The 14,227-nt window shown below is 36.7% G+C and overlaps 1 protein-coding gene across 1 annotated transcript in view; it reads left to right on the top strand.

Moving 5' to 3' along the window:
• FAM184A (family with sequence similarity 184 member A) overlaps positions 1 to 14,227 on the top strand; it is a 120,268-nt gene that overhangs the window by 98,885 nt on the left and 7,156 nt on the right. The window contains 4 exon segments of the mRNA XM_077766080.1: positions 5,091 to 5,218; positions 6,891 to 7,075; positions 7,504 to 7,650; positions 14,073 to 14,190. Coding sequence (XP_077622206.1) covers positions 5,091 to 5,218; positions 6,891 to 7,075; positions 7,504 to 7,650; positions 14,073 to 14,190 — 578 coding nt within the window.

Here is a 14,227-nt window from a genome sequence, read left to right as displayed (position 1 = left end):
CAACATTTCCGTTCCTTGCAACATTTCCTTCTTAGAATCCCCCTCAGGATTTCTTGTAGGGCTGGTTTACTGGGCGATGAATTCTTTCAGTTTTTGTTTATTTGGTAAGACTTTTATTTCTCCTTCTATTCTGAATGACAGGCTTCCTGAATAGAGGATTATTGGCTGCATTTTTTTTCTGTTCATCACATTGAAGATTTCCTGCCATTCCTTTCTGGCCTGCCACGTTTCAGTAGATAGGTCTGTCACCACTCTGAAAGGTCTCCCTTTGTATGTTAGGTCCTTTTTATCCCTAGCTGCTTTCAGAATTCTCTTTGTCCTTATATATTGCCAGTTTCACTATGATATGTCATGCAGAAGATCGAATCATGTTACGTCTGAGGGGAGTTCTCTGTGCCTCTTGGATTTCAATGTCTGTTTCCTTCCCCAGATTGGGGAAGTTCTCTGCTATAATTTGCTCAAGGACTCCTTCAGTGCCTTTCCCTCTCTCTTCCTCTTCTGGAATTCCTATGATATGGATATTGCTCTGTTTGATTGTATAGCTCAGCTGTTGAACTCTCCTTTCATGTTCCTGGATCAGTTTATCTCTCTTTTTCTTGGCTTCCTCTTTTTCTATAATTGTGTCTTCTAACTCACCTATTCTCCTCTCTGCCTCTTCAATCTGAGCATTGGACACCTCCATTTTATTATGCATCTCATTTGTAGCATTTTTTAATTCATCTCAATTATTTGTAAGCTCCATAGCCTTTGTAGCAACAGTTTCTCTGAGGTCTTCCATGCCTTTTTCAAGCCCAGCGATTAATTTCATGACTGTTGTTCTAAATTCTTGTTCAGTTATGTTGCTTATATCTGTTTTGAGCAGTTCTTTAGCTGTCATTTCTTCCTGGAATTTCTTTAGAGGAGAGTTCTTCCATTTTGTCATTTAGGTTAGCTTTCTGTCTCTTGCTAGTTTTAAAAGCTTGTTATACACTCTGCACCTGCGAGTACTGCTGTATTAAAGAAGACTCTTTGACTGTCCAAGGCCTGTCCGTTCAGGAAATGTTCTTTTGTGTCTCTTGGTCTCTCTTGTTGAGACTTTGGTTATTATATTTTCCTACTCATAGTGGTATTTGGAACTCTCTACCATGTGTACTTTGGCTTGTTTCTTGAGGTCACCGCTTTAAGGCTTTCTCAGCTGACTCTCCTTTTCCTCCCAAACTCCTGGATTCTGTAAGGGGTCGTATAGCTTCAGGCCTTCTCCGTTTAAGAGATGGGGATGAGTGAAAGTACAGAGCTCCCTACTTCTCCGCCATCTTGCTTCTGTTTTCTGTGGGGTTTTTTTTTTTTTTTTTGTATGAATTCAAAACAATCACTTCAGGATTGTGTTTGTATGAGAAAACTCCTGTTTAGGTCAGACTTTTTGTTTAGGTATTTTTCAAATATTTTTTATTGGGATTTTAATCTTTGAAGTGTTCAAGTCACTACTCTTCTTATGAAGAGATCAGTTGAGTTTTGCAGAGATACTGCAAAAGTATTTAAAGAGGTTTTTTGGAGGGAGGGGTGGAGTTTGGTGGTGATCCTTAACTTTATTCCTATTATCTCATTTTCCTTCTGTTTGGTTTTCCCCAAAATGTCTTAATAGTTTGTATTGTATGCTGTCACATATCAGTGGCATATGGTTTCCAAGTAGTAATTGGGAACAAAGAAGACCAAAGTGTTGTCACTACTTTGGGCCTCAATGGCAAAGCCATTTTACCCAATACATCATCTCTCCTGTTGCTGGGAGCCCTAAGTCAGGTCGTCATAATTCTCTCCTCTTCCTCTGTGACAAGCCACTGTGATAGCCAGGGTGAAAATCATAGTAGAATATTTATCAAACATTTGTGGAATACATGTTTACATGCTACAGAAACTGCTGAGCAACGAGAATTAAAAAGTGAACTGCTGCTTGGTCTTTATATACAAAGAGCATATAGTCCAATGCAGAGGTAGCCTTTGGAGAATTCTGGCCCAAGGGAATTACAGACTTTCCACAACTATATGAGAAAAAGTAAAATCAGGCCAAGTGTTAGCACTATTGTTTAGTCCACTGAAACTTGATTAAATACCTCTTTGTTGACAAAAGGATTTTTGTGATTTTTAACTAAACTTTTTTAACTTTATACCTATTTTGAGATAGTTATAAATTCATATGCGCTTGTAAGAAGTAATACAGAGAGATCCTCTGAACACTTTATACAGTTTCCTCCCGTGGTAACATCTTTCAAAACTGTCGTTCATATCACAACCAGGATACTGACATTGATACTGTCAAGACACAGAACACTCCCATTACCATGAGAAGCCGTGTTGCCCATTTATAGCTACACCCACTTCCCTTTCCTCCCCACCTTTAATTCCTGGTTACCATTAATCTGTTATCCANGTTTCCAATGGCTTCAGATCTTTTCTGTGTGATGTATGGGCGCGAGTGCAAGTACGGAGCTCCTTACTTCTCCGCCATCTTGCCCTCACTCTCTAATCTGTTATCCATTTCTATAATTTTATCATTATAAAAATGTTATAAGTGGAATAATATGTCACCTTTTGGGGATTGGTTTTTTTTTTCCACTCAGCATAATTCTCTGGAGATTCATCCAGGTTGTTGTATATATCAATAGTTTGTCCCTTTTTATTGCTGAAGGACAATTGTTGTCTTTTACCCATTGAAGGACATCTGGTGTTTTCAGTTTGTGTAAGTGTAAGCTTTAATTTCTCTGAGATAAATGCCTAAGAGTAGAGTTGCTGGGTCATATGATGATTCTAGAAACTGCCTGTTTTCCAGAGTGGCTGTACCTTGTCATATCCTCACCAGCAGTGAATGAGTGACAGTTTCTTTCACATCCTTACCAGCATTTGATGTCACTGTTCTGTATTTTACGCATTCAGATAGGAGCATGGTATTATCTTGTTGTGAATTTTACTTTGCATTTTTCTAATGGCTACTTATATTGAACATGTTTTCAAGTATTTATTTGACATCTGTATATCTTTTCTAACTGGATTGTTAGTATTTTTACCGTTGAGTTTTAGGAGTTCTTCATGTATTCTAGATCTAGTCCTTTGTCAGGTTCCTTCAGGTCTACATTTTTGCCCCCATTATACTATTGAAATTACAGTCCCTGAAGTCACCATTGAACTTTGAAATTCCAAATCCATATATTCTCACTGGTTTTCATCATATTTGCCCTGTCTGCATCATTTGACCTCTTTGACCTTCTTGAATCTTTTTTTCCCATTGGTCTCCATGGTCATATACTCCCCACACTGCATTCTGACCCCTGTTTTTTAAACATCTTCATTTGCTAGTTCTGTTTTCCATGCATCTGTTAAATATTGCTGTTTCTCCATCTTTAGTCCCCAGCCTTCTGGGTCTATTTTTCAGTCTTCAGGCTTTTCCTGATTGGTGGGATTCACAGCTATGGCTCCAATTACCATCTGTTGTGCTGGAAACTCCAAATATGTGTTTCTAGACCAAATTGCTTTCCTTGTGAACTAGATTTCTATTTCTTACTGCATATTATAAAGTTAGATATTGTAACTTATACTCTATATTTTTAAATACTAGCTCACCATCTCTCTCAGGTCCAAAGTATATTGCCATTCCTATACCTGGCATTTTAACTAAGGGTGCCACTGTTTACCCAGCTGCCCCAGCTAGGAAGCTAGGAGAACTTCTGCTTCCACATCCTGTTAGTTCCTCCACTTTTCATAGTCATATCATTTTTCACCTGGGTTATTGCCATAACCTTCTCGCTGATCTTTGTTCCTGCAGTTCATCCTTCAGACTCTAGTCTGGCTAATCTGTGTAAGAGTCAAATCTCACCATGTAACGTCCCAACTTTAAATCCTTCACTGACTCCCGTGTCCTACCTCACTGCCTGTCAAGTTTTTGAACTGCCACAGCCCTTCATACCAGGGGACACTGAACTTGGGCCCTACGTGGAGGCCTCAGGAACAGCCTAAATTGACTAGCTACAAGCACAGCATGTCTTTGAAGTCATCTCATGTTTTAGCTTTACAATATATGTAATTTGCATTTTACTCAGATCTCCTTTGTTGTTAACATGAAAGTAATGGCATTCCCCCTAAAACTTCAAGTACAATTCATGTCTGAGTTGTGTACTCTAAAAGTCCCTCAGACATACTGCCACACATATCCCGGATTGAGAACCATGAACCTTAAACATAAAGTAAAAAACATTTTATGCTAAAACTTTCTTGGACTGGGCGCCATTTTCTTTCCAATATGTTCTGTGGGCACCTGCCACACCATCTTGTAGTTTATCTGAATTAGGCTCTTTCTGCTTTTGCATATGTTATCCCTTCCTCATTCATGCTTTTTCTCTTTCTCCACTGGGAGAACCCCTACTCAATGCTGTAGACTGAAGCACAGTGACACTTCCTTTGTGATCACATTCCTCATTTCCTTCTCCTAGGAAATGGGGGTGCTTCCATTGCTGTGCTTTCTTTAGAACTAATATTTACTTCTGATATTCCAGTTAATTCCCTGGCATGAAGACTTTCCCTGTAGCCTGTGCAGTTATTAGAACAGGGTCATATTTTGTTCTCCCTTAGTATAGTACCTGGCATTCAGTAAATGTGGATTATATCAAATAATCTCAAATCCAAATAAAAATGATGATTAACAAATCACTAAGAGCAATCACCAGCCAGTGCTTAATACCTTTCAGAAATATTGTGGAAGAGTTCTTACCTGGGTGGGAAGTTGCTTTCTAAATGAATATGTGTTCTGGTACTATTCAGCTCTAAAATGATATTATTCTAGTAGTGAATGAGAAAAGTTAAAAATACTTCATCTCCATTAGCACCTTACTGGCAAACTAAAAACATATATGGAAATTCCTTGACTTATTGAGTAGCTGAAAATTTTCTTGTTCTTATCAAAGCTAGATGACCTTTAAATTCATGACATTCTATGACAGTCTATGATATTTTAATGACCTATACAAGTGTTCTAATTTTAAAAATATTCTGTGACTTTTATAATTTTTAGGTAAAGTATCAATATTTTTCAATATACTAAAGCTCTTTTTTCCCTTGGGTTCCAGCTTCCTTACGATCAGAACTAAACCATCAACATGCAGCTGCAATTGATTTGTTGCGGCACAGTCATCATCAAGAATTGGCAGCTGCTAAAATGGAATTAGAGCGAAGCATAGACATCAGCAGAAGACAGGTAAAGAAGAACATACTGTTATGCGATGATTCCTCAAATGTGAATAGATCTGAATATTCACATTTTCTGAAAATTTTGTAATAGCTAGTATTTACACTAGTTATTTACTACCTATATTGAAGAGTTTTCTTTTTAAAGGGAAATAAGGTAATTTGACTTATTATATTGATCATAAAATTACATTTTATGACTTTTTAATTGAAGATATTGAATTTTACTTGCATCCTGGAAAGTGATCAGTGAAATATGAATACCACAAAGAGCAAACACAGAATACTATAAAACAGTACTGTCTGTATCTGCTATCTACCGTGATAGTCACTGGCCACATGGGCCAAATATATCTAATGTGTGATCGAGGACCAGAATTTTCAATTTAATTTAATTTTAAATAATTTAAACTTGAATTTAAGTAGTCATGATGGGTAGTATAGCTATAGAAGTAGTAGTTCCTCAAAAAAAATTGATATTTCCATATCACTGTAGCACAGGTACTATTTGTGCTTTTTAAACTTTGCTCTTTGATAAAGTGTACTTCCTTTACTTAGAGAATTTATGACCTTGAATATACGTCCATCCAGGTGGATGGATTTCTAGGCATAGTGCAATGAAGGCCATTATTTTTTAGACTTATGGCTTTTACTTTGTTAGTCTATGTTAAATGATCAGCTCAGATTTTCTCTTCATTGCTATTAAGTTTTAAATGACCCTCCTCATAACCATGGAGGGAAGTTATATCTTCAACTATGCTGACACTGAAATTAACAATATCTAGATAGACATCATGAAAAACAGTGAATTCTAGGAATATGAAAGGGAGCTTATCTTTCAGACAAGGTAACTGTTAGATTAGCACAAAGCAGACAAAGTCTGCTTTCTAAGCCATATGATATGTGTGTGTCTGGATGGCCTGCCTAGATGCAGGGCATTTTTAGATTGAAGGATAGTGGTGTCAGCATTTTACTATAAGCCCATTTGATTCTTTTTTTATTTTTTTTTTTAATGTTTTATTTATTTCTAGGAGAGAGAGAGAGAGATATGAAGCTGGAGCAGGGGAGGGTCAGAGAGAGAGAGAGTCACAGACTCTGAAACAGGCTCCAGGCTCTGAGCTGGCAGCACAGAGCCCGACGCGGGGCTCGAACCCACGAACTGCGAGATCATGACCTGAGCGAAAGTCGGATGCTTAACCGACTAAGCCACCTGGGTGCCCCTAAGCCCATTTGATTTGATGAGGAGCTCTGCATTCTAATCTCAGCTCTGCCTTTCATTATAAATCCTCCTTGGAGAGTTATCTGTTGGGTATTGGTTTCCTCATCTGTACAATGTGTGGGAGATGTGCTTTTTGTGGTCTTTTGGACCTCTTGTTACCCTGATATTATCCATATAGACTATATCCATAAACACTTCATATATATAATGGAAAGAGAAGAGGCCTTTAGGTTTTATTTCAGCAGTTTGCTTTTGAAGCAATGTCATTACATTTGACATCCCAGGATGTCACTTTCTTTCCTTTAGGTAAGTATGGAAAGCAAATATTAGAATACCTTTAAGAATTATTTGTAGGGGCACTAGCTGGCCCAGTTGGTAGAGCATGTGACTCTTGATCTCAGGGTTGTGAGTTCAAGTTCCAAAGAGAGCTTACTTAAGAAAAAAAATTATTTGTATTTTGCAGAGTAAGGAACATATGTGTAGAATAACAGATCTACAAGAGGAGTTAAGGCACAGAGAGCATCACATCACAGACTTGGATAAGGAAGTACAGCACCTTCATGAAAATATAAGTGCCCTAACTAAAGAATTGGAATTTAAGGGGAAAGAAATTCTCAGAATACGAAGCGAATCTAACCAGCAGATGAGGTATGTCATTAATCACAACAGACGGAATATACAGTGTTATATGAAAGACTGCTGTGATAGTAGTTAGCAATACATGCCTATTTTTATGCCTAGACTACCTTTTCGTAGATATTGAAGACCACTCCTTTATTTGCCGACTGTTGTAATTTAGAACATAGATAAAATGTTAGTATTTTGAATAATGTGTACGTATTCATTAATTTTGGAAATTATATAATTAACTAAAATCTTTATAAAATGTAATTTTAAAAGCATTAAAGGAGACAACTTTAACAAGCTAGACTATAGGAGGAGCAAAGTAAGTTACTTTAGGCTGTTTCCATTAATTTTCTCTATATTATACATAAAACCATTTCAAATCTGTAGAATATAGAAAGTTTTGAAAGCTTGATTCCAGAATAACATTTTCTTAACTAAAAATAAAACAGGTTGCATGAACAAGATTTAAACAAGAGACTTGAAAAAGAGCTGGATGTCATGACAGCAGACCACCTCAGAGAGAAAAATATCATGCGGGCAGATTTTAATAAGACTAACGAGCTACTCAAGGAAATAAATGCAGCTTTACAAGTGTCGTAAGTCATATTATATTAAAGAAAATTCATATGTGGGACATAAATTTAGGAGACTGTGTCTAACCTCAGATTAGCCAATATTTTTAAATCTAATTAAGGGATACTTAAAAAAGAAACAAGTGCTATATTACAGATGGTAATTGCAGTATGATATTTTATTTAATGAGGATAAGGCAATAGAATGATTTGTTTCTCAGCTGCCACTGCTCTAGTTCTGCTAGGACAGTCCTTGCCTAAAGCCTGTCCCTCAGGATCTTGAACCATCATGCCATGGTGAAAACTCTAAAGGTGTCCATTATATAATATTAAGTACAAAGGGCATATGGTGGCCAAAAGGAGTATGATGATCCTGTACATAAACTAATAATACACACTTTATATACAAATATCAAAAAATCTTTAAAAACAAATAAAACATTGTAATGACAGTACTGCCCTCTAGAGAGTGGATTACAGGGTATTGGGGAACGGCAAAAACTATAAAATGTGTTATACTCTACAGAGATATTGTTGGAATTCCTACATTTATTTTGATTTTAAAAATTAATGCAAGTTAAACATCACAAATAGTTACTACTCATACAGAGTAACTCCAGTATTAAAACCAAGGTTTCTCACTATGACCTAATGTTTTAAGAAAGTATTTAGTAGCTCTTCTCTTTTCTATACATTTCTAAACTCTTACAGCCAATGTGCAAATAGCATTCACTCCATCTCTGTGGCCTAAACCCTGGTCCAATTTAAATTATCTTAGAATTAATTAATCTACTCTAAACTGCTGCTGCAAATGGTTTATTCACCTTTAATCTGTCTTCCAGTTAATTTAAAACACTGAATAAAAATACGTAAATATCTCCACGTCCTTCATTAATGTCAAAATAGTGACTAATCCCATTAACCTTAGTCTCAAAGTGAAACTTAAACTCCTAATGCCATGTGCCTTCTCTACCTTTGTCCGCCACACTCACAGTGTGAGATTCCTTCTGAGATTCTCCTGTGTTTCTTCTACAGTTTAGAACAACCTCCTATTATTACTACCTGATTACCTTCCCCAAGTCCAAAATATCATCTCCTCACATTTTACTCATTTAACTGATTAAGGCTCATAGTAGCTATTGTTACATATATGTAACATATACAGCTGCATTGACTTCAACTGAAAAAAAACAGACCCCCAGTTGCATTTACTTCAGCAGCTGCTCCTGAGGTGAGGTAACTCTGCAATGGACACACACAGGATTTTCTCACTAATAGACACTTGAATGTTTCCTGAATGCATTTTTTGAGGATTGTCTCTAACATTTATCACATCGTGAAGCTACACTTGAAATGGTGAGGAGACTCATGAGACCATTTTCCCACTCATGGTGATTTCTGGTGTTTGCTGGTTTTGGAGGTAATTTTTAAATCCTTTTGAGTTATAGTAAGAGCTCAGGTATCTTCCATGTGGAAGAGCTCATCCATCACCTTAGGCACTTTGCAAAAATTAGTTACAATAAACCCCACTCATGGCTTTCCCTTCTCCTGGCCTCAGTGTTACTCATTGGGCAGAGGCTGAAATCCTGCTATCCCCCTCTTCACAGTCTGAAAAAACATGCTCACAAAAAGAATAACCAGTGTCTGTCCGTGTGTCGTGTCTCTTTAGGAATGTTAACTTATAAAGATTAAAGGTTTTTTTCTACTTTATTCTGTTTTATATGATTTTACACATTAGGAATTTTCAGTGGATAGTATATAACTTAGTTTTGCTAATTATGGTAATTTTTAATCAAATTAGTATTATTCATGAGTCAAATATTTTATTTGTTTCCTAGATCTACCAGTTTTTTATACTTCAGCCAGGCCCATGTTAACCAATTGTATTTCTTTTTTCTATCAGAAAATTGCTGCTGTCATATATTTGGTCATTTACTCTTTTAGTTGAAAACACATACACAAATGTATTTAGACCGCTGTCCAGTAGATTTTTCTGTGATAACAAAAATGTCCTTTATCTGCTCTGCCCAGTACAGTTGTTACTAGCCACGAAGGCTGTTGAGCATTTGAATTATGACTAGTGCAACCAAGGAATTGAATTTTTAATTTAATTTTAATTAATTTAAATGTAAATAGCCACATACGGAATACTGGCTACCATATTTGGAAAGCACAGTTTTTTGTTTTTGTTTTTTTGAGAGAGAGACAGAGTACAAGCAGGGGAGGGATAGAGAGAGAGACATACACAGAATCTGAAGCAGGCTACAGGCTCTGAGTGGTCAGCACAGAGCCTGCTGCAGAGCTCAAACCCACAACCTGCAAGATCATGACCCGAGCTGAAGTCAGATGCTTAACCAACTGAACCACCCAGGCGGCCCTGCAAAGCACAGTTTTAGACAATTGGGATATTTCTGTCCATATCCTTATTGCAGCTTGCTTGGATCTGCTGAATGCCTTCAGCAGTCTTGGTGAGCAGGGAGACTGCATTCCAGGTTAAAGAGCTGGGGGGACAACATTTGAACTATTCTTAGCCTGTTGCAAAGGACGATGGGCATCTTACTAAAGTTCCTAATCAACTGCATGCTGACTTTAAGTCTTTGAAATTGGAAAAGCCCTTTGGAAATGTAGAAGTGGGTGGTAGTGGAAGGGCTGGAGGAAAGTGGGTCAGGCCTGAAGCCCGGAGTGGAGGGGCCTCTGGAGCAGCTGGAAGCTTCTTACTTCTGTTCCTCCCAAACCCTGTTTGGACTCTAGTGAAGAGATCAGAAATTTAAAGAATGGAGAGTACCTTTTAAACATTGTAGAAATGGTGATGAGTTCTGTAGTTCTTACGGAATGATTACTAGAAAACCCCTTCTCTAGTGCTGGGTACTCAAGTCTTAGATTTTCAGATATTCTTTGGAAACTGTTTTATTTTCCTGAGTGCTACAGTAATAAAACCCTTCTGTCACAGTTTTTGTTTGTTTTAGAAACAGTGAGAGAATGGCTGTTTTGAAGAACTTTAAACCAAATCTAAACCTATATAGAACTTGGGGCCACGACATCTTTCTTGTGCAAAACAGGGAGTTCAGAGATTATTATTGATTGTCTAGGTTTACATTAACTTCTCGCTGTACTGAGACGAAAAATAGTTTCTTCTTGGGGGAAGCATTGAGTTTTCTGTATGGGGCTTTTAGGTAGGTAAGTAATCCCTAATTGAAAAGACACTCCACCATATCAGAATTACCACTCACTCTTTAAAAGCTGTTGATAAAAGAGTCCTTTTATCTATAATACCCTAATTGTTGTTGTTGTTGTTTGATTTTTAAATTACCATTCAAGTTGTGTTCATAAATTTTGTGAGGTAAGGAGAAGGTAGTTTTATTCTCATGCATTAGAGCCTGTGCCCATAAATTATGGGGAAAGAAAGGTTCAACACTAAATTTCTTCAGTTACTGTATTTCCTTTCCTTAAACTGTAGAGAAGGATGGTATAACAGAGTTTATTTTTATATAATTAAGATTCTAAAATATATGTGTGCCAATAGTGTTGTTTGGCCTAAAATCTCAATTTACTGACTTTGTCAATTATTTTTAAAAAGCATAGGAGTACTGCCACCTTGAAAAGTTTTTTTATATGTTTTATACAGTTTTTTTATGTATTCATATTTTTGGTTTGTGTTGGTCACGAACCCTAGACATTGACCTATATACTCTCATAGCCAAAAAAATCAGGGCATGTATGCCTGGGGAGAAGCCAACAATGACCTAATTAGAAATTATGTGTTTTACTTCTTTTTTCTCTCTGTATTACTTTTAATGGGAATGTGTATTTTGAGTAAAAGACTATATAAACTTGTACATTTCCTTAAGGCAGTGTTTCCTAGGCTTTGTTAACCTTTCAGAATTTGGTCATTTCTGGCTACCTTTGATATGGTTTTCATATTTTTAATTGACTCATTATAACTTTATTTCTGCAGCAAAACCATTATCATTATTGAAAAATCTTACCCATTTTTTAAATAGAAGCTAGGCTAGGGGCGTTTGGGTGGCTCAGTTGGTCAAGCATCCTCACCATTCTCATGGGTTCATGAGTTTGAGCTCCGCGTTGGCCACCATGCTGACAGTGCAGAGCTTGAGATTCTGTCTCTCTGCCCCTCCCCCACTCATGCTCTCTCAAAATAAATAAACTTTAAAAATAAATAAAAGCTAGGCTATAATTATACAAATATAAATTCTGTGAAAATAAAACAATGTTATTAGATTCTAGCGAGGTATTTGATGCTGCAGGCCTGCCCATGTGGTGTGAAATAGGGTAAGAGGCATATGTTATAAAGGCCATTTAAGATACATAGAACCAAACTGAGACCTTTTTCCCTCTTATGCCCAGAAAGGTTAAAGAAGAATAAACTAAGATCATTTCCTGTACCACCAGTGGTTCACACTTAGTCTTTAGGAAGCAGTGCCGGCCTAGAGTTCACAGGGACAACTGAAGAAAGAGATTGTTGACCAGCATTGGCTTGAAATGGATCAGAGTAATACCGAGGGGTTCTTCCTATTACAATTTTGAAAGACTTAGTAATTCTGGAAATATATTTGCAAGTTAAATCTAGGTCATTTTACTTGTTCTCTCCTTTAATGCTTTCCCATTAGTATTTATATGAATGGTTTCTTCAATCTAATCAATTATTTTTTCCCTTAAATATCCAGGTATCTCTTGAAAGGTTTTTTTGGTGTATGTATGATATAAACTTATTTTGTGGAGAGGATTAATTGATAATAATTTTGTAGGTAAAACATGCCTAACCTAAATGAAAACAATTACTAGAATTGAGGCTCAGAGCAAAAAAGGTGGGTCAGGGATTGTAAGTGATTTAAACTCACTTTTCCTTAACTTCTCATTGTACTAAAACAAAACGATAGACATAATAGTTTTATTTTTTAAATTTTTTAAATTTTGTTCTGTTTTGTTTTTCTGGGTTTTTTTTTCATAATAGCTTTAAATAAGGCATTAAGTTGAGTTTTTTAGCAACCATTTACTGCCAGATATTCTTGGTTAGGTACAGGAAGCAGTTCAGAAATCTTCTATTTTGTGTTTAATCATAAAGTACTACAGTGACATCTTGTGGCTATTCCAATATTAAATCCAGTGCCTTTTTCCTTTACTAGATTATTGTTTCTCAAGCTTCTTAAAACTGTTGCCCTTAAAACACTGTATCATGATAAAATGCAAGGTCCCTTTATGTGAGCCCAGTGAATCACATCTTTCACTCAGTCTGCATTATCACAAGAGAACAAAAGTAAAGACTGAATCCAACCTCAAACTGAACTGACAAAGACAAGCTGATTCTGACTGAGGCTGTCACTTCCTAACCCCACACTTCCCTTCATCCACACACCTCCCTCTAGATTAAAACTGTAGCTTATGACCAAGTCATAAAGAAACTAATTTAGCTTGGGCTGAGTTAGTGGAGGAGTTTACTAAAATTCCTAAAATACACAGATTCTTGTACCCCTCTAGAATTGGGGGGAGGGAGTAGATCACGGAATCCTAGAAGACAGATTGTCTAGAAGTTATTCAGTATTTGTTGAGTAAGTTTTTCTGTGCATCTTCATTCACCATGACTTTATTGAGCTTAAGTTCTATCGTTTTATTTTGCGAGCAGTAAATTGTTCCAATTAAATTTTCTAAAATTGAAACACACCCCCAACTAAGCCAGCGGTTTCCATTTGCATCCTCTTCATTCTGCCCTGTCCTATATTTTCGGATTCTGCATGGTCTGTGGAGCCTCTGCTCATAAAAGGTGGCCTCTATCCTAGAGTCTTCGGTGGCATTCAGTCCTGTTGCCTTCTTGTCCCACTCAGGGCGGAAAAGGGGAAAAACTAGGTTATCTGATGTACCTTTTTTACAGAGTAATGTATTATCTGGTAATACAGAATTTTTAAATTGTGTTTCCCATAAACTGGAAAAGAATGATGTTATTTATGTGTCCTTTGTTTCCCTTTCCTCTGTATCTTTTCTATGCGTTACCCTTCCTCTGTATCTTTTCTTGTACCTTTTCTATGAGTTACCAATCCTTCCGTCATCACACAAGAGTGTAATTTTGGTAAGTTCTCCTGATTGTCAGCCTACAATTCTAGCATGAAACCTGTATTTAGAGGTATTATTCAATGTATCATTTCTTCTACAGAACTTACCTCATCTCATCCCCCACACTGTTGAATGACTTACAATGAGTGGATTCTTCCAAAAGTAACCTGCAAAGTCTTAAATAAACATCATCTACCCCTGTGGAGCCTTTAATAACACTATAGCTATTGAGGCAACCATGTTATTATGCTGAAAAGTTTTACGGAAAAAAGTTTGGTTTTAAATTTTGTATGTGTTTAGCTGGACTAATTTGAAAACTGTAGGCATTAAAAAGGATGCGTCTGAATCCTATCAATGAACTAATGGTTTCTTGTTTCCAGACTAGAAGAAATGGAAGAAAAATATCTAATGAGAGAATCAAAACCAGAAGATATACAGATGATTACAGAATTAAAAGCCATGCTTACAGAAAGAGACCAAGTCATAAAGAAACTAATTGTAAAATTTGGGGGGGGGGGGGGGGGGGGGGGGGATG

The sequence above is a fragment of the Crocuta crocuta genome, unplaced genomic scaffold, assembly GCF_008692635.1.
Source record: "Crocuta crocuta isolate KB4526 unplaced genomic scaffold, BGI_CrCroc_1.0 scaffold413, whole genome shotgun sequence".
Classification (NCBI taxonomy): domain Eukaryota; kingdom Metazoa; phylum Chordata; class Mammalia; order Carnivora; family Hyaenidae; genus Crocuta; species Crocuta crocuta.
Note: the sequence above shows the minus strand (reverse complement) of the source record. Positions and strands in the feature narration are given on the sequence as shown.